At 43.2% G+C, this 18247-nt stretch overlaps 1 protein-coding gene across 4 annotated transcripts in view; it reads left to right on the forward strand.

Moving 5' to 3' along the window:
• Positions 1-18247, forward strand: part of Cracd (capping protein inhibiting regulator of actin dynamics) — a 279740-nt gene that overhangs the window by 231337 nt on the left and 30156 nt on the right. For 2 of the 4 annotated variants that reach the window (XM_087187700.1, XM_021262313.2), the window contains one exon: positions 14911-15046. The exons of 1 other annotated variant lie outside the window; for it this stretch is intronic. In XM_087187700.1, coding sequence (XP_087043826.1) covers positions 14911-15046 — 136 coding nt within the window. Of the gene's footprint in view, positions 1-14910; positions 15047-17036; positions 17059-18247 lie in introns of all 4 variants that reach the window. One more of the 4 variants, XM_021262314.2, reaches the window with a different exon arrangement.

Raw genomic sequence — 18247 nt, forward strand, 5'->3', positions numbered from 1 at the left:
ATGAATCTATTCAGAAGAGGGATGTAGGATGGATCATTTCCTAGATTCCTTTGACCACAGACCCTTTTATTCCGTAGAGAATACGCCATCGGATACATATTAAAGCTACTACAAAGCCAGACATGGTGGCACACGGCTGTAATCCCAGCTCTCGGGAGGCCGAGGCAGGAGGATTGCCCTGAGTTTGAGGCCAGCTTAGACTATATAGTGAGTTTAAGGCCAGCCTGAACTACATACTGCGACCCTGCCTCAAAAAAAAAAAAAGCTACTACAAATGGAACTTAATATGATGTGTTTCACAGTGATGATGATGTGATGGCAAACCTTTTAAAGAGCTTTCAGTTATATGAACAGCTTGCTGCAGCACACATGCCACAAGTTCACCACCTCTGACATAGGTGAACTTGTGTAATTTTTACCTTGACTCTCTAAGATAGAAAACTAAGGCTAGAGTGACTGGCCCAAGGTCATGCAGCTGTTAAGTCCCTGAGGAATAACCCAAACTCTAAACAGTATATTCTTAACTGTCTAGTACTTTGTCCCTCAAGGAGGCAGCCTTAATAAGGAGCTAGTCATGTGGCCCTCAGTTGTTTGCTTCATCCTGGGTCATTAGACTCAGACGTCTGCTTTCCTCCTTCTGCCTGAATGAAACTCTGCTATTTACTGTGACTTCACTTGTTCTGCTTCCAATTTCTCCTGAACAACCAGTATCTATTACAGCACTTTATATTTTGCCAACTCAGTATAAGCACAGTGAAGATTGAAGGGGCTCCAGTGAGCATAAGCTTACTCTAGGACTGGAACAATTTGGGAAAGATTTAGTATGCGAAGGCCTTGAGATGGCTGTAAACCATGGGCAAGACTTAGAGTAGCTGAGGAGCAAGGCCATGAATCTGTTAGACAATGGCAAAGAAACTTGCATGTAAAATTGGATGTGGCTAATCAAATAGGAGGGAACTTTCCAACTCACTCTCTGAGGCCACTGTTGCCCTTATACCAAAACCAGGCAAAGACGTCACAAGAAAAAACTACAGACTAATATCCACATAGATATAGATACAAAAGTATTCAACAAAATACTAGCAAACTGAATCTAATCTTTACATATAAAAAGGATTACATACCATAGTCAAGTGGAATTTCTTCTAGGAATGTAACGTTAGTTTAACACACAAAAATCAGTCAGTGTAACACACCATATTAATAGAATAAAAAACCAAAACCATACAATCATCTCAAGAGATGCATAAAAAGCATTTGACAAAGTCTAACACTTTTTATGATTAAAAAACAACACAACATTAGGAATAGATAGGAACTAATTCAACTTGATAAAAGACATCTAGAAAGACCCAGAGCTAATAACATAATGATGAAAGAATGAATATGTTCCCCTTAAACTCAGGAACCAAGATGAGGATGTGTTTTCTCATTCCTTGGGTTTAACAATAAGCTGTGCTATATAGTATATACTGTACTAGTAAAATAGTACTGAGACAATCAGAAAGAAAAACAAAAAGCTTCAACCTTGGAAAAGAAGAAGCAAAACTATCTCTTTTCAGATGCCATGAAGATATACATATGGAATTCACATGCATTAAAAGCTATTTGACTAATAAATAGTGTTAAGCAAGGATACAGATTGGAGTGTTAGTATCTCATCTGTACTATTAGCAATGGATGATCTGAAAATGAATGTAGGAAAAATATTTCATTTACAATAGCATCAAAAAGAATAAAATACTTAGGAATAAATTAACAAAAGCAGTGTAAGACTTGTACAATAAAAATGAAAAAATATCATAGAAATAAACTAAAGAAGATCTAAAAGATGAAAAGACATCCCATGTTCATGGATTGGAAAACGTAGCATTATTAAGAAGTCAGTACTCCCCAAATTGATCTGCAGATATTCCATGCAATCCCTACCAAAATCCTAGTTGCCCCCCCGCCACAAATTAGCAAGTGAATCCTAAAATTTACAGAAATGCAAGGGACCCAGAGTAGGCACCAAAAAAAAAATCTTAGAAAGAAAAACAAAGTTATAGGACTGTTGCTTCCTAATTTAGAAGCAGCACAGAGCTTTTGTAATTGAAACAATATGTATTGGTAGTAGGATAGATTATATAGAGATGGATGGGATTGAATCAAGAGTCTAGAAATAAATCAGACCTAAAAGTTGACTGATCTACAACAAGAGTGCCAAAACAATTCAGTGGATAAAAATTGTCTGTTTAGGAAATGGTACTGAGACCATTGGATACAAAAGAATAAAATGAGAAAAAAAGGAATGAAATTGGACCCCTTTCTTTCACAATACACAAAAATTAACTCAAAATGGATTATAGATCTTAAATGTAAGGACTGAAAATGATAAAGCTCTTCAAAGAAAGCAAAGAAATACATTTCCATGACCTTGAATTAGACAATCATTTCTTAGGTACTAAAAGCACAAGTGACCAAAGATAAATTGGACATTATCAAAATTAAGTTTTATACTATAAATGATACCATCAAGAAGGTGAAAAAACCATCCACAGGACAGAAGACAACATTTACAAGTAATATATCTGATAAGAGTCTTGTATCTAAAATAGATAAAGAACTCTTTACTTTTCTTTTTTTTTTTTTTTTTTGGTACTGGGGATTGAGCTTGAGACTTTGTGCTTACGAAGCCTGCAGCAGAACCACTGAGCTAAATTCCCAGCCTAAAATAGGTAAAGAACTCTCACAGCTCAATAATTAAAAGACAGCATTTTTAATGGGCAAAAGATTTGAATGGACATTTCTCAAAAAAAAAAGAATATTGTCTATTAACGTATACACCATACTTTGTCATTGTCGTCAGCCATCAGGGAAATGCAAATGAAAACCTAAGAGATAACACTTCCACATACCTTCATTTTACAAGTGGGGGAACTGAGGCTTACAGAGATCCAAGTACTCTCAGTGTTAGAGATGACTAGGATCCCAGTCTGCTGGTTTTGCGCATGGTCATCTTTTTATCTGGGGCTGCTCTGTTCCCCATCTCCACCTCCTTCACCCATGTAGTTCTTTTTTATCAGTTTTCTGAACAGATATACCTTTCTGAGAGGAGCAAGCTTTCTTCGGTACCCTCAGCCTAGATCAAGCTCCTCCTCCCCAAACAGTTCTCACAACTTCTTTACCTTCCATAAGAGGAAGTAGTTGGCCTGATGTTCTTGTATTTTAGCCCCTAGCACTGTGCCTGGCACATAGCAGCCATTCAGTAATTATTCATGGAATGAATGCATGCACACATATTGTACTTGTACCATACTGACTCTTCGTACAAGTCCATGTTTACCTAATCTATCCTCCAGTTTCCCGCCATGGTACAGTATCACCATCCTTCTGACCCTCTGCAAGAGGAAAATCACACAGTTATAATCGTAAGACAACGTGTCTCCAATAAAATTGCAGTGGCGCTCAGTCTCCCTGGTTACAGTGGGTGCCTTAGGTCACTTGGCTTTGCTGCTTTTCAGAGGATGAAGTCAGAAAAGACTTATTTTACTTGATCATTTCTGCCCTAACCATAGGAATCTGGGAGGTGCTGAATTGAATAGAGGATAGAGAAAAAGTTCAAAACATCTTCAATGAATGAAAATTAAGGATAAGCAGGAGAAGTAGTAGAACTAAGCTAATTAGTCTAGGGGAAAAGAAAGCTGGTGTGTCAGTGGTGGCAGCTCCAAGAGGTCCAGTACGTGGGCAGCGCAGCAACCAGGAGCTGGGCTCCTCTTGTGAATGCAGGTGCCTTCACTTGTGAGCTGGGTGACCTTCACCAAGCCGGCCCTTTCAACCATTAAACAGATGTGTCACCTCCCAGGGTTATCCTAAGCACAAAACTTCAGCCACACTATATATTTACAAATGCATAGTAATGTTGTGACTAAGATAAAGAAGATGCTGATGACCTGTGTTCTATTTCAGAGCATAAACCAAGAATTCAGATGATCAGATGAATTCTGATGATCAGATGAATTCCAGTGATTCAGATGATCGCTAGAGAAGTTTATGAAAAGATCCTTCTCCAGGTGGGCAGCTGAGGAGCAGAATAGGCAGCAATGAAACCCGAAAGTCTCCTCAGAGCCCGAGAGGCAGGTTAGATGACTGCCTGCCCTGTGGTGCAGACTCCCAGCTCTGACATCATGCATTTTAAGGTTCCAGACTTTCCTCTTCCTCCTTGACTGTGTATGGCATGTCCTGTTTCACCTGTAGCTGATGGGCAACTTGGAAGTCTGTAGCCTGCTGGGTACTGTACATTTTCATAGAATATCGGGATCCAGAACGAGCCTCCGAGATACCACACAACATAGAGTCTGGTTCCATTCCCTTCCAGCAGCCTCAGTTGGTTTGATGAGGATATTTAATTGCTCTTTAGCATTTCATTTGAATGAGACTCAGGAATCTGTTTAGAAAAAAAACTGCTGATCAATTACAGTTGCCCCGTTGTCATGGAAACACACTGAAATAGGACTGTAATTATATTTCCTTATTCCTGAAGTGAATCCCTAATCATTACCATAGTAATTACCCAATATCTATGGTCCCAAATTACACGATGCTTGTCCAAGAAAGACAAAAGCTGAGGAGTTTCATGACCTGCGTTCACCGTGCAGCTGCAGAGAACCTTCTCCTCTCCTGTGGGGAGAGTTTCCCGACCCCCAGGTTAGATGATGTCAGTGGATCTAAGGATGTGCCCAGTAATTAGAGAGGTGCCTAGAAGGCTGAATCAGGTAGAATGGTTGCAGTTCTAACAGAAAACACAACCATCAGTGTCATCAGCTGTAACAAAATGTATCATCTGAGGTACTGGAAAGTGTGGAGGACTTGGTGAGCCCAGCAGCAGCATCAGGATCTCGGCACATCCTACCCCACCCCCACCCCACATCTCAGGGAGAAGGCTCTTATCTTCAGGCTTGTCTCCTCGTAGTGACAAGATGGCTGTCATAGCTCCAGGTGTCACACATAAAGATTAAGGACAGAAAGAAGACCATCTGTAGGCAGGTGTGGTGGTGCACACCTGTAATCCTAGCACTTAAGAGGCTGAGGCAGGAAAACTGACATAAATTTGAGACCAGTTTAAATGACAGAGCAAGACAAACCTACAAAAATGAGGACCATCCCTTTCTCTTGTGAAAGATGAGAACTTTCCCAAAAATGTCTTTCCCTGCAAACTGTTCCTTGCTTTTTATTGTTCCTTTCACACTGACCGTGCTGCAGACATTATGTCCAGACGATGGAACTTAAAGTGGACATGGCTCCTGTGACTCCTTGCTGTCCTTCTTACCACCAAGGGCACAGCGGGTGAGGGATGGAGTCTCAGGACTGCAGGGCTGGCTTCATTTGTTTTGCTTTCCTTCTCACTTTCTCCTGTACTGTGACCCTCAGTGCCCTGAGCTCCAGGCCACAGGCCTGTCCTGTGCTCTCATCTCATCTGCTCCATATCTCCGAGCAGTGCAGGGCCTAGAGTCCTGGACGTGGGCTTGGGCACCCCAGTTTCTTGGGCTGTGGCATCCTTGCCTCTCAGATGGCAGCACAGGCCACTGTGAAAGACAGCCAGCCACTTGAGGGAAGTAGACTTAAAACACCAAAGAGCTACACGAGTGAGCTGTCAGTCCAGAGGGGCTAGAAGAGGAAAGAGAACCAAGACCGGGATCCAGTGTGGTGGCTGATTTTGGTCATTTAGCTACTAGCATGTGGGCCCCCTTTTTATCAGCACCTGAGTTTCTTTTCAGGGAGCCACCTTTGCCTTGCTGTGTGGAGCTCTGATAGGGCGCAGTGTCTGCTTGTGATGACAGAAGCTGAAAGGGCCAGATCCTCCATTTCCCCACCCACTGCAGCCCTCAGGCTTGTGACCCAGCCTGGCCAATCAGACTTTCCCTTCTAGGACTTGGTTTAGTAGGTGAGCCCAGGATGAGAGAGACAGGACTCTAAGGGGAGCTCGTAACTGGCCGCCTCCTGTGGCTTCTGATGCCTGGATGTCTAGAACTCTCCTAATTGTGAGTTTTCCCAAGCTGCCACCATTTCTTCTAGTTGAGACAAAACCACTTTCTATTGCTTGCAATTAAGATCTGTAACAGACACCTCTAAACACCAGGAAAATGAGGCAAGAGTGTTTGACATAGAAGATGGGGTACAAAAACCAGAGCAGTTTCCGGGCCTGAGTTGAAAAGCAGGCCTAGAGAAACTTTTAAAGATGCTGAAGTTTCCCTGAATTGGCCACCCACGGACTGCTCAGCTTTCCAGAGTGGGCTTCTACACAGGCCTTTCTACCTGAAAAACACTCCCGGTCTGACATCTTGCCTCCCGCACATGTTTGCGTCATGCTGTATGTTCCCTCAGCGACCTTCCTGTAGAAAAACCCATCTGATGAACAGGCTCACCCTACAGTATTAATCAGGAACTTACCCGCTGAAAACACTACAGGTTTTATCATAGAAAGCATGTGAGAAAAACAAAGATAATAGATATGATCCCTGTCCCCTCCAGCTGGGTTCTGCGTGGATAAGATAAGGCCATTATTATCGTTACTATCACATCTGTGTCACACTTTAAAGCATTTTTATTTGCCTTCTCCTTTAGGAATGACTATGGTAACCATAACATAAACCCCCAAGAGATACATACAAGGGCTTTCAGGGGAGAAAAGCACTTTGCTTCCAGGGAAGCAGGAAAGGCTGGGTGTTGATGAAATTTGACCTCGATCAGGAAGACTGATTGCAGGCAGGCAGTCCACAGAGAGGCAGCACCTAGCAGTGACTGAGCCTGTGAGGGTTTTGGGGGACTTGAGAGGCTGGGCTTGCTCAGGAGGTGCTTGGAGTAGAGGACACTGAATCATAAGGGCAACATTGATGTAAGTGTTTACACCATTCTAAGTGCGTTACATAGCCCATAACCCATTTAATCCTAATGAAAGCCATACCAGGCAGGTCCTGTTATCAACCCTGTTTATAGATGATGAAACCAGCACCAAGAGAAGTAGTGATGTACCAGAGGCCAAATGTCCAGTGCATGGTAGAACCGGTTTCAGCACACAGCCCGAGCTTTGAGTCCCTGCACACCACCTCCTCTTTGGAGAGCCAGAGTCCTGTCTGCCAGATCTCAAAGAGCCTTAAGGCCTGGGAAATCCTTTCGGCTCCGCCTGGAAGGATTTGGGGAAACACTGGGGGTGTCTGAGCTAGCAGATGAACCACTTTGCACTTAAGGTAGGGTTTGAGGAGAAAACTGGAGTGTCATAGTACTGTGGGTTGGAGGTAAAGCCAGGGTAACAGTGACTGTAGTGCACTCCTTCACCTTACAGCTGCCCTCACTTCTGCAGGCTCCCACGTGTACGCATATTCTCATGGGATCAAGACATCCTGTGGGTCTCCACTGCCTGGAGGTTTTGGGACATTGTATCATCTGTGACCTCTGAAAGGGTGTAAGGAAACAGAGTGTGAAAAGTGCCTCAACATAAACAATAAAACTGAAAATAAAATCTCCCCCTGAGCAAAGGTTAAAAGTATGAACTTTATATTGCTCCTGGAGTAGTTATTAGCACAGTAATGCATCCATGTTACAGTTAGCCTCCAGCCTCAGCTGAGTGTCCTGAGGTCGCTCAGCACAGCCATGGGCCCTGCAGAGCAGCCCTGGATTTGTTCTGTGCACTGCCAAAGTGGGCCTTCGGGAGGACTGTTACTTGTTCTAAAGTGGCCTCTTAGAGCTTCACAGCCAACTCTCAGGGTTAATCTGACCCAGCAGGCACAGGAAGGGGAAAGGGTTGGGAGTATGGGAGAAACAGCAGTATCTCCTCCTGTCTTTCCAAGGCACAATGACTTAAGTCACAGGGTTTAAGTGTAGGCAGAATTGTGGAGTTTAAGACAAAAGTAGAATAGCACCTTCCCAGTCACTCCGAGATGATTTTAGAGCTAAAACAACAGTTGTCTTCCTTCATAATTGACTCAGCCCATTCGAAGCCTCTGGTTTCCAATGGACAGATCCTGGGATGTGTTCAGAGTGCCTGAACCTCCTTCCTTGGTGGGGTCTGGGAGTGGAACCCTTGGGTTGCTCAGTGTATCACACGTGGATCCCACGATTGTAGGCAAACATCAAGGGGTTCTCTTTTTTCTTTGCTTCTCCCCTTTTGCCCAGTTTTCCTCCTCTTCTTCCCACCTCCCTCCTCCTCCTTTTACTTCTTTTGTCCTATAAAGTCTTTGTTAATCTTTACAGATCATGACTTAATCTGGGTGGAGGATATAGAGGGGATGACAACTCTTCAGTGTGAAATGACTTAATGGGGACCTGTTTATTCTTTTGGCCATGTCTACACATAGTTGGGAGTCATAATGCTGCATTCAGACATTGTAAAAAATCATGATCAGTACATTCATGTTCCTTGCAGCCCTATTCACAATAACCAAAAAGGTAGACTCAAATATCTGTTGATGGATGCATGTCTAAATATATATGCACAATATTATTCAGTCTTTAAAAGGAATAAAACTCTGACATATACTACAGCTTGGATGACCCTTCAGGCCGTTGTGCTAAGTGAAATAAGCTATACACCAAAGGGTGAGTATCATATGGTCCCACTTAGAGGAAGAACCTAGAATGGTCAAGTTTATAGAGGGAGAAAGTAGAATAATGGTGACCAGGGACTGAGGGGAAAGAGGAAGTGGGGAGTTATCATTAAATGGACATGGAATTGCAGTTTGGGATGATGAAAAGGTTCTTGAGACACAGAGTGGTGATAGTTGTATAGTAATATGAAAGTACTTCATGCCACTTAAAAATGGCTAAAATGGGGGTGAGGCTGCAGCACAGTGGAAGTGCACTTGCCTCCCATGCGTAAGGCCCTGGGTTCAATCTCCAGGGCTACCAAGAAAAGGTTTTACTGGTAAATTTTATGTTATTTATATTTTACCACAAAAATCCTCTCAATTAATGTTATGTATAGAAAAAATCGTGGATACTAGCATTCCATTTGATGTTGAGAGATTGGTGGTTAAGAAGTGAACTTGCTGGGCATGACGGTGCCTGCTGGTGATCCTAGCACTTGGGAACCTGTGGCAGGAGGATCACCACAAGTTCCAGGCCACCCTGAGGTGCACAGTGAGTTCAAGGCAAGCTTGATCTACATAGCAAGACCCTGTTTCAAAAGAAGAAAAAGAGTGAACTCAATTTACCCTCTTTTTTGTGGTACTGGAGTTTGAACTCGGACTCATACACACTAGGCAAGCACTCTACCACATCCTCATCTCTTTTAAAAATATTTATTTTGAGATAAAGTCTCACTAAATTTCTCAGCTAGTCTCACACTTGGGCTCCTCCTATCCCAGCCTCCCCAGTACCTAGGATTACAGGTGTGCTTGTTTACCCCCTTTGATGTAAGATTTATAGTTGTGGGTGAACAGGGGACCCTCTTAATGAATGCCCTTGTCTGTGGTCCAGCAGCCACTATTCATATAGCATGGTTGTTTCCGGAGAAATACAAACATTGCATTAGAGTGGGAAGCTGTGTGAGCTAGGAGTCAGAAGCCTTAGTTCTAGTTTCGGTTCTGTGTGGTTGAGTCTCTGTCTTCACCACACTGGGCCTGAGTCCATGGCACACAGACCCGTGCTGCAGTGACTGTTGACAGGGGGCTGTCTTCTGTCACAGCTGACCAAGTGCCCTGGATTAGCTGGTCCTGCTTTCACTTCTGCTGGTTAACCTGTAGCATCCTCTAGAGATGGGAAGAGCAGCCGTCCACGTCGTGAACAGCTCAGTGGGGGGATGTAGCTGCAGAGCAGCATGCAGGCTTGGAGTGGGCCTGGGTGCTGGGGACTTGGAATCCTGCTTTCTGCCTCTCCACTGACATTGAAGGGTGACTCAGTGTGTATGGACGCTGATGTTACCTGACAGTCTTTTGCACTGTATCTTCTCCCTAACCTGGATCTGACCTCACGTAGAGAAAAATATAGCACAGAACTGGGGAATGACAGTCACAAAGAAATAGGAAAGATGCGAGGTTTGTGAATTTCGTTTTATTAGCGCTGAGTTTGCTGGGGAGTGGGATGGCCAAATGGCAGGGTCTGCTATGAGCTGGAAGCAAAAGACAGTGATGAAGGTGCTTGCTCTTAAAATAGGAATATTATGTGGCTGCCAGTTAAAAATAAAGGGAAAACGATTATAAAGCCAGAAGAGTACGCTTACCATTACCAATGTTGGAAAGATAGTGAGGAGGTCAAGGGAAGAATATGGGGTGAGACTGAAAGCTGTGCTCAGGCTCCCTGGAAGCTTCTGCATAGGGGTTTGGAAGCCAAGTCCTTCTGCTGACCCCTCTTTGCATTGGACTTAAAATTACACCGACAGGGAAATGACCATGACCACACGATAGTTCTGCAGGTGGAGACGCAGCATCTGGGGTGTCAGAGGGCTTCATATGTCTCTTCCCTGATGCAGCGGCTGCTCTGGGTCCTCCACCTCCAACAGGAAGGTCTCATACTGTGAGTCCTTGTCCTGTATTGGAGCAGGAGAGTCCAAGGGAAGGTTGTAGCCAGCCAGGAGGCTGGGAGGCTCTTGCCTCAGGCTTCTTCACATATCACAAAAGGAAGCTGGGAGGAGTGGGTCCAGCTTCACCATCAGTCCTGAGAGAACTTTAAATGTCAGGAATAAAGGGGTCCAGATGAATTCCACTGAGGTACAGTTTATGGTAAATTGGCCCCACCTCCCAGTCCTGTAATTGTAGTTCCCAGCTGGTGAAGGACAATGATTCCATCCCCCAACTTTGTCCCTTAGAGCACAGTTTCAACCTGAGATTGCTACAAGGGGGCCATTTCCTTTCAATTGCAACCCAGCCTCAAAGTCTGGAACTTTGGGCAATGTTTGTACCCACTCCATCTCAGCTTTCCCTTCAGAGAAAAGAAAATGATCTACAATTGCTGGGTTGTTTGGAGCTGGAACTGGTAACCATGATTACTAAAGATTTAATATTACACAGATTGCCAAAGCTTCAATGTTAATTTGCACTATGCAGATGGAATTATGTCCGATCGAGTGTTCATTCATATAACTACTAAGCTGCCACTCTTTCTCTGCTGTTTCTTCTCAGTGCCTTAAAATGAAGCAAAAACTAAATACAAGAAAAAGGTGCAAATATTTTTGGTCACTGTGAACAGCAATCTTCTTTAGAGCAGTGGTTGTGTCAACAAGATTTGGACATGATTGTCGTGTGGTAGAAATTAATAAATATCAAAAATGTATTTAATTACCTCCACTTCTAGCCATGTCAGTATTGCCACCAAGAAGAACTGGAAATACAGGGGGCCAGAGATATAGCTCAGTGGTTCTGCCGCCTGCCTTGTAAGTGCAAGGATCCGAGTTCAATCCCTGGTACCAAAAAAAAAAAGAACTAGAAATACAGATAGAATATTAAAACAAAGGCGTCACATCTGCTGAGGCACCAGGCTGGAGCAGCAGCACGCGGGAGAGAAGGGAAGCCACTGAGCTAAGCGGAACCTTCCGCAGTGTTTTTCTCCTGTCATCATCTGTTGACTTTGGGTACAGGGCAAGAGGTCAGAAAGCCTGAGGATGGCTGACAGCAGAAAAAAGAGGCAGTCTCATGGGGCTGGGAATACAACAGTTGGAGGCTGAGGCTGCCCTGGTAGCCAGAACTTGAGGGATTAAGATCCCCAAGAAACAAGAAGCCCAGATGCATGAAGCCAAATCTAGGCAACAGTTTTCCATGTGAGGTATTTGTTGCTAAAGCTGCACAGGGAAAGAGACTGAAAAACAGGACAGAGTTTTGGTGGTCTGTGGAGCTGGGAAAACAAAAAATGAGGCTCAAGACTGGCTAAGAAGAGGGACCCTAGGAAATAACCGGGTGCTCCATATACCTTAGAAGTGGGGACAAAGCTGCAGTGGTCTGAGCCTTAGAAAGATTGGTAGCCAACCAGGTGTGATTGGTACTAACTATGGGAGGCTGAGGCAGGAGGATCACAACTTCAGGCCCAGCCTGGATACTTTAGTGACTTAGCAAAACTCTCAAGAAATAAAAACAGGTCATGTGTCTTTTCAGAGAAGCAGTGATTCAAGCAGATCTACAAAATTCTATAGTTAACATTATATTCAATCGTGAAATATTGTATGTTTTCTCCTTGAGTTTGGGCACATTACATTGTCCACCATCACCACTTCTGTTCAATTTTGAATGAAGAGTCTAGCTAATTCCACATGAAAAAAAAGAGGAAAGAAACAAAAAAAAAAGATACAGTATTGAAAAGGAAGAAATAAAATGGTCTTTTGCTGCAGACAACTTGACTATATACATAGAAACTCCAAAAGAATTAGCAGTCATGATTATAGCTAGTAAATTAACCCTGCAACATTTCAGTTTATAAGACTACCATATTCCACCAGTAAAAGTTAGAAAATAAAAATTTTAACCTATTTTATTTACAAAAATTCAAAACTACCAAATGCCTATGAATAAATCTATTAAAATATGTACAAGACCAGTATACAGAAAGCTACCAAAATATTATTGAGAGAAAGTAAAGGTGATCTAAATACACAGAGATATCCCATGTTTGTGGATTAAAATATTCAATATTGTATGGTTATGTTAGTCCAAATCAGTCCATTTTGTGGTGATCTAATAGCATCACAAAAGTAATCTCCAGAGTATGGAAGTATGTGGGGTATGTGTGCGCACGCGTGTGTGTGTAAATTTATTTAGAAATGCAAAGAGACAGGATAGCCACCTTGAGGGAAAAAAAAAAAAACAATGCTGAAAAACTTAAAGCATAGATACCAGTACTCACTTAAAAGCTATAGGAGTTAAGACAGTATGAGGTAATTGCTGTCAAAACAGACAAGTAGACCAAGACAACAGAGACCCAGGACAGATTCACATATAGACAGTCCCTTGACAAGTTACTGTCCTCAGGCCTTAGTTTCTCATCTATAAAATAGGTTTAATAACAGTGCTACCACATAAGCCTTGCGTATTCTGTATATCAAGTATCCTGTTTTATTTAGCTAAAGGCTTACACATTCTTCTAGCTATTTAGTATCTTCAACCATGCCAATGCATGTGGCATTTGCACCCTGCCTTCCTCTCCTGTATACCATCCCCCTGGCTGGTGGTATTCAAGGTTTTCCATACTTTAAGACATGACACCTGGCTGGCACAAGGCTGTATTCAAGAGGTCTGAGTTTGATTCCTCATTCTGCCTCTTCAACTTGAATGGATTTAGGTAAGGTTATTTATACCAAGTTTCATCTCTAACAAGATGGTGGTGATGAGGATTAAATCAGATAATGAAAGTAAAACTCTTCAAACAAAGTTTTTACCCAACTAAAGGATGGGTGTTGTTGCTATTGCCAAAGATCACGTGCCCAGGAAGCTCACATCCAGGTCTTTTGTTTCTAAACGTCAAATGCTCTGTTTACCATTCTTCTTGCATTTGGTAAATTAAAGCACATAATTTGGTAATCAGTCCTCCCCAAGTTGTTCTAGACTTGGGCAGATAACAGTACAGCTGCCCAGGACCCTGCACACTGTGTCCTGTAATTCTGTGCAGAGGCCCGTCGGAAGTACCTTTCTCCAGGACTATCTGTTCTTTCCTGTGTGTGGTCTGAGAAAACCTTCTACTGGGGCCTCTTTCTGGGGATGAGGAGGAGGAAGTGGTACCCTTGCACCCCTCTGAAGGTTTCCTGTCCTGCCTGGTATCGTGGAAATGTGCTCCCTGCCATTGGGATGGTGAGCAGTCCTCCTGCCTTGTGAGGAGCTGGCAGCCTTCGTGGGTGTTCTTTCCCAGGGATAAATTAGTTTTGAATGCCAAGTAATGAAAAGTTTGCCTCTGTGGCTTCCTCTTCCTGCATTCGTACTGCTTGTACTCATGTCAGATAGAAGTCCAGACTTCCTTGGAGTCTAACCTTCAATTAAAAATTGTCTATTGTTGGTGCATTAGTCTGTTTTGGTTACTATAACCAAGTACCTGAGGCTGGAAACATAAAGAATATAGTTTATTTCACTCAGTTTTGGAGGCTCAAAGTCCATATCGCATGGTGCCAGCTCTTGCCAGTGCTCCCTGGCTGCATCCCATCATGGTGGATACCATCATGGCAGGGCATGTGCAAGAGGTAGAGCTCACATGGCAAGAAGGGAAGCCAGAGCATGGTGGGGGGCAGGCTTGCTCTTCTATAACAACTCTTGGGAGAACTTGAGTACCGTGAGAACTTCATGAATTCCTTCGGAGAGCAGCACCCTGAATGACTTAGGTACCACCTCTTAAAGGTTTTACCAGTTCTTAGCATCACCACATTGAGGACCACACTTCCACCATAGGAATCCTTGGGGGACCCTCTCAAACTATGACAAACCGTAGCAGTTGGGTACTAGCACCTGTAATATGTCCGATATGTATAAACCTTGTCAGAATGGCCTCAACACAAATTTCTCCCCTTGCTCTGAAATCCTCAAGCATTGGTAGTCCCTATCTGCATTTCTAGTCCTCTTCCAAAGTCTCTGTGTTAGATGTGTGTCTTTCTTCCAGTGTTATTGTAATATGAACAAAGTTCTTGCCTCTTACTTCTAGGTCTGCTTGTTACTCAGTAAATGCTGATTGGCAAGACTTACTGGAGCAAAACCTGATAGTGCTCAGTTGGGAAAGACTCCTCCAAATAACAGTCCTGCAATGGTTCTGAACCCAGGTGGTGTAAGAACCACGCTCCCTGCTCCTGGGGACCATTCATCTGCCCGGCTCCTTGGCTGATCTGCAGCAGAAAGGACCAGAGTGCTGGAGTGCTTTCTGAACCACACAGGGAATGTGGGTGGAGTCCCTCAAGTCAGGAGAACAGCAAATTGAATTGCCAAAAGAAATTTTATCATCCTAATAAAATGAAGCACATGATTTGCATTCCAGGTCCTTCAACTATTCTATGGGAACTCGGGCGTTTTCCCATGACAGTATTTTTATCCCTGATGGGGGAGCAGAAAGTGAGCAGACAGTTCAAGCAATGTCACAGGACAACATCCTGGGCAAAGTCAAAACTCTTCAGGTAAGACAGCCTGAGATGAAGGTCAGAACCAGAGGATGGGCCCTGCTGTTGAAGGAAGTTCAAAAGTCTCCAGTTTGTCCTTGGCTGATGGATGGGGAGGGCCAGGGGTCACTTCTGTTGAGAAGCTGTGCTTTCCTGAACCTGACTCATTCTCTGGAAACCCCTGTGGGTTATTCCCCTGGACCACCCATGTGGCACATCCTTTTCTGTTCCCTCCATCTGTCCCCTCCTCTCTGACTGGGCAGGAGAACAGTGTGTAGGTGAAGCTGAGGGTTTAGATGGGGGAAAGAGCTCCTGACTACTGAGTCAGCCCACACCCTGTAGCCAAAGGCTGCTGCCACCGAGCACCGAGTCTGCACTGCACAAGTTCACTGTAAAGTCCCTGCCATTGCACGGTGACTGGTGACACTATTTTCTGCTTCATTTATAGGTCTGGTTCCCCAGCCACTGTGTCTCAGAAGACACCATAAACTCCCTCCTGTGCTCTCTGTAGGATGGCCAGTTTTCCTAACTAACGTTAATTCAGAGGTGACTCCCGAGCAATGCAAATACAATAAAATAATTCCTTTTTTTTTTTTTTGTATCGGGGATCGAACTCTGGACCTTGTACTTTCAAGGCAGGCACCAGAACCACTGAGCTAAATCCCCGGCCTGATAAAATAATTCTTAACTGAATGTGACTGAAATACCAGGAATTCCAGGAAAAACAAGGAAAGTAAAGACACAAGGGTCTGGCTACATAGGTCTGCTTCATACACAAGAATTCCCTCACTCAAGAGCAATGCCTAATCAGGCGCTGCTCTGAGACGGGGTGCTTAGTGGCTGCCTGGATTTTAAAACAAGGGCTCTGGGATGCTGATTCCCATCTGCCTGTAAGTCAGCAATGGTGAATGAATGAGAATAAAAGAACAGCTGGCCTGGGTAGCATTAGACAATGAAACTTTATACTCAGAAATTGTCTGTTTTCCTGAAATGTTCTTATTTCTACTGAACATGAGCTATGTACTTTGCGACCTGTATTTAGTCACATATTCCATGCAGACTGAGCTGAAGATAGCAGATGGGAAAGCAGTCAGCACCCTGGAACCACACCCAAACTTGCCTAGACCTTTACGCCTGCACCCACCAGTGCCAAGGACAGATCCCTCAGATCCAGCCCAGCCGGGCCTTCAGGTCCCAGCACTCGCTCACCAAGTTGTACTCTCAGCTGTAGCTGGCCATGCGTGCTCTTACACAGTTTTTAGACTTTGGGGAAAAAATAAGTATCACTTCTTAGAGTTTAGAGAAGAGGGGAGGGCGAGTGGAGGTAAGTAGGGAAAAGCTCTTCCTTCCAGTCTGTTGATTCCTTAAACATTATTCTCAATAGGTCCCAAACCCTCACTTACCATATCCCTTTTCTAAAAGGAATAACATGCAGAATTCTACCCAAGAAATAGCTGTATTTATAATCTAGAACTTCTTTTAAAACTAGACAAGTGCCTATTTTCTTAAATGATATCTTTTGTGTAACATCATACAATGCTGCTGTCACCCCTAGAAGTGGATTTAGAATTGTAAAAAAATATGTAATTGTGCATGCAGTATTAAAAAGACAGGAATGTGATAAAAATGTGAGTGTTTGTGATTTCTGCTAACATTAAGATATGTTTTTACATAATCTGATCTCATAATTAATAAAATGTAAAATGGCGAACTTCCCTGAAGCGACAATTCTGTTTTCCCAAGAAGAAAAATGTGGGTAAAGCAGAATAACTATTTAATTTGAGTGCTATCATCATTTGACAGTATCTACTCATACAAAATTTGCCTAATTTTACCTTTGCTGCGTGAATTCCCAAGCTTCCTTTCAGCTCTATAATGATATTTTAAAAATGTAAAAGACTTTGCTTTTCAAGGAGGGAAATGGGGACCATGATCTTAGCAAATGTAATTTTGGAGTGACCTAAGATATAACTGTATCACCCCCAAAAGACTGTGCTTTGTTTTTCAGTCGACTAAGCAGTATGTTCCTGGTAAGTTGGAGAAATTGTAGTAACTTTATTAACTTGCATGAGTGCTTTGCATTTTTTTCATGACAACGTTATGCTGGTGTTGATGCTTAGTAAGCAGCACAAAAGACCACCCCCTCCCCATTGACTTCAGCATGGAATGAGAGAGTTCAGCTGTGTCAAAGGCATGTATGTTTTTATGTCTGGAACTGTCTTTGTGTATATATGTAAGTTTATTTTTCGAAAGAGAAAAATTGGATAACACGTATTTAACAGTAAATGTCCTAGAATCTGATTAGCCACCATTGTTAAAACATACTTTTGAAATGAAATTTCTACTGGAATGTCATTTTTTTTTTTTTTTTAAATGACAGTTTTCTGTAGCTTAGGAAACTGCTGGGCCCTGGGAGCCCTCAGAAGCCAAGGGAAGGGCGTCTGTATTAATACATTTGAAAAGGTTTCCCTCTAGTGTCCACAGGTTGTCATCACACATAGAACTGTCATACAATGCACCTGCAGCTGACAGCGTCTCTGCTGAGTACAGAATAACTAAATACAGCACACATCAGCCTGCCTTTTCCTGAATAATGTGACTCTGCCACCTACCAAAATTTCTGTGGCAAAAGATTGAACTTTTTAGAACAAAAAGTGCATATTTTGCTGAGTATAAAAATAATGTGCACGTTGAAAACAAATTTTAATGTACAGAACAGTGATTGCAAAGAACATCACAATGGTGTGCTTTTGGATGACTCTGTATGTAAGGAGTCAGTTACTTCGTGGCCAGTGGGATGAATAGCATGTGAATTAATGAGAGAATGCAGTAAAATAAAAAGTGGCACTGTGGCCCCCAGTGAAGTCATTTAACCTCTCTGATACTGAGTTTCCCCCTGAACAGTGCAGGGGAGGCATGAGATGAGTGCTTGTGAGGCCCTCCAGTCCTAAGACCTGCAGTCTGGATGAAGCCAGTTTGTACCTGCCGTTACACGGGGTGGCTGTGATGTGCTACAGGTCATTGCGTCTGGGTGGCAGAGACCTTGACGTTACCTACAGCTTCCCAGAAACACGGCTCAGGGAGGGAGTCTATTTATCTGGGATTAGACCAGGCTGTGAGGTGTATACCAACTGATGATAAAACTCAGGCATATCACAACCTGAGCCCCAGGTGATTTTGAGAATTTTCCCATACCTTGGTTGAGGGAGTATTTAATTT

This window comes from Heterocephalus glaber, unplaced genomic scaffold (assembly GCF_053883595.1).
Source record: "Heterocephalus glaber isolate CG9 unplaced genomic scaffold, H.glaber_assembly_v1.0 deba00001509, whole genome shotgun sequence".
In the NCBI taxonomy this organism is placed as follows: domain Eukaryota; kingdom Metazoa; phylum Chordata; class Mammalia; order Rodentia; family Bathyergidae; genus Heterocephalus; species Heterocephalus glaber.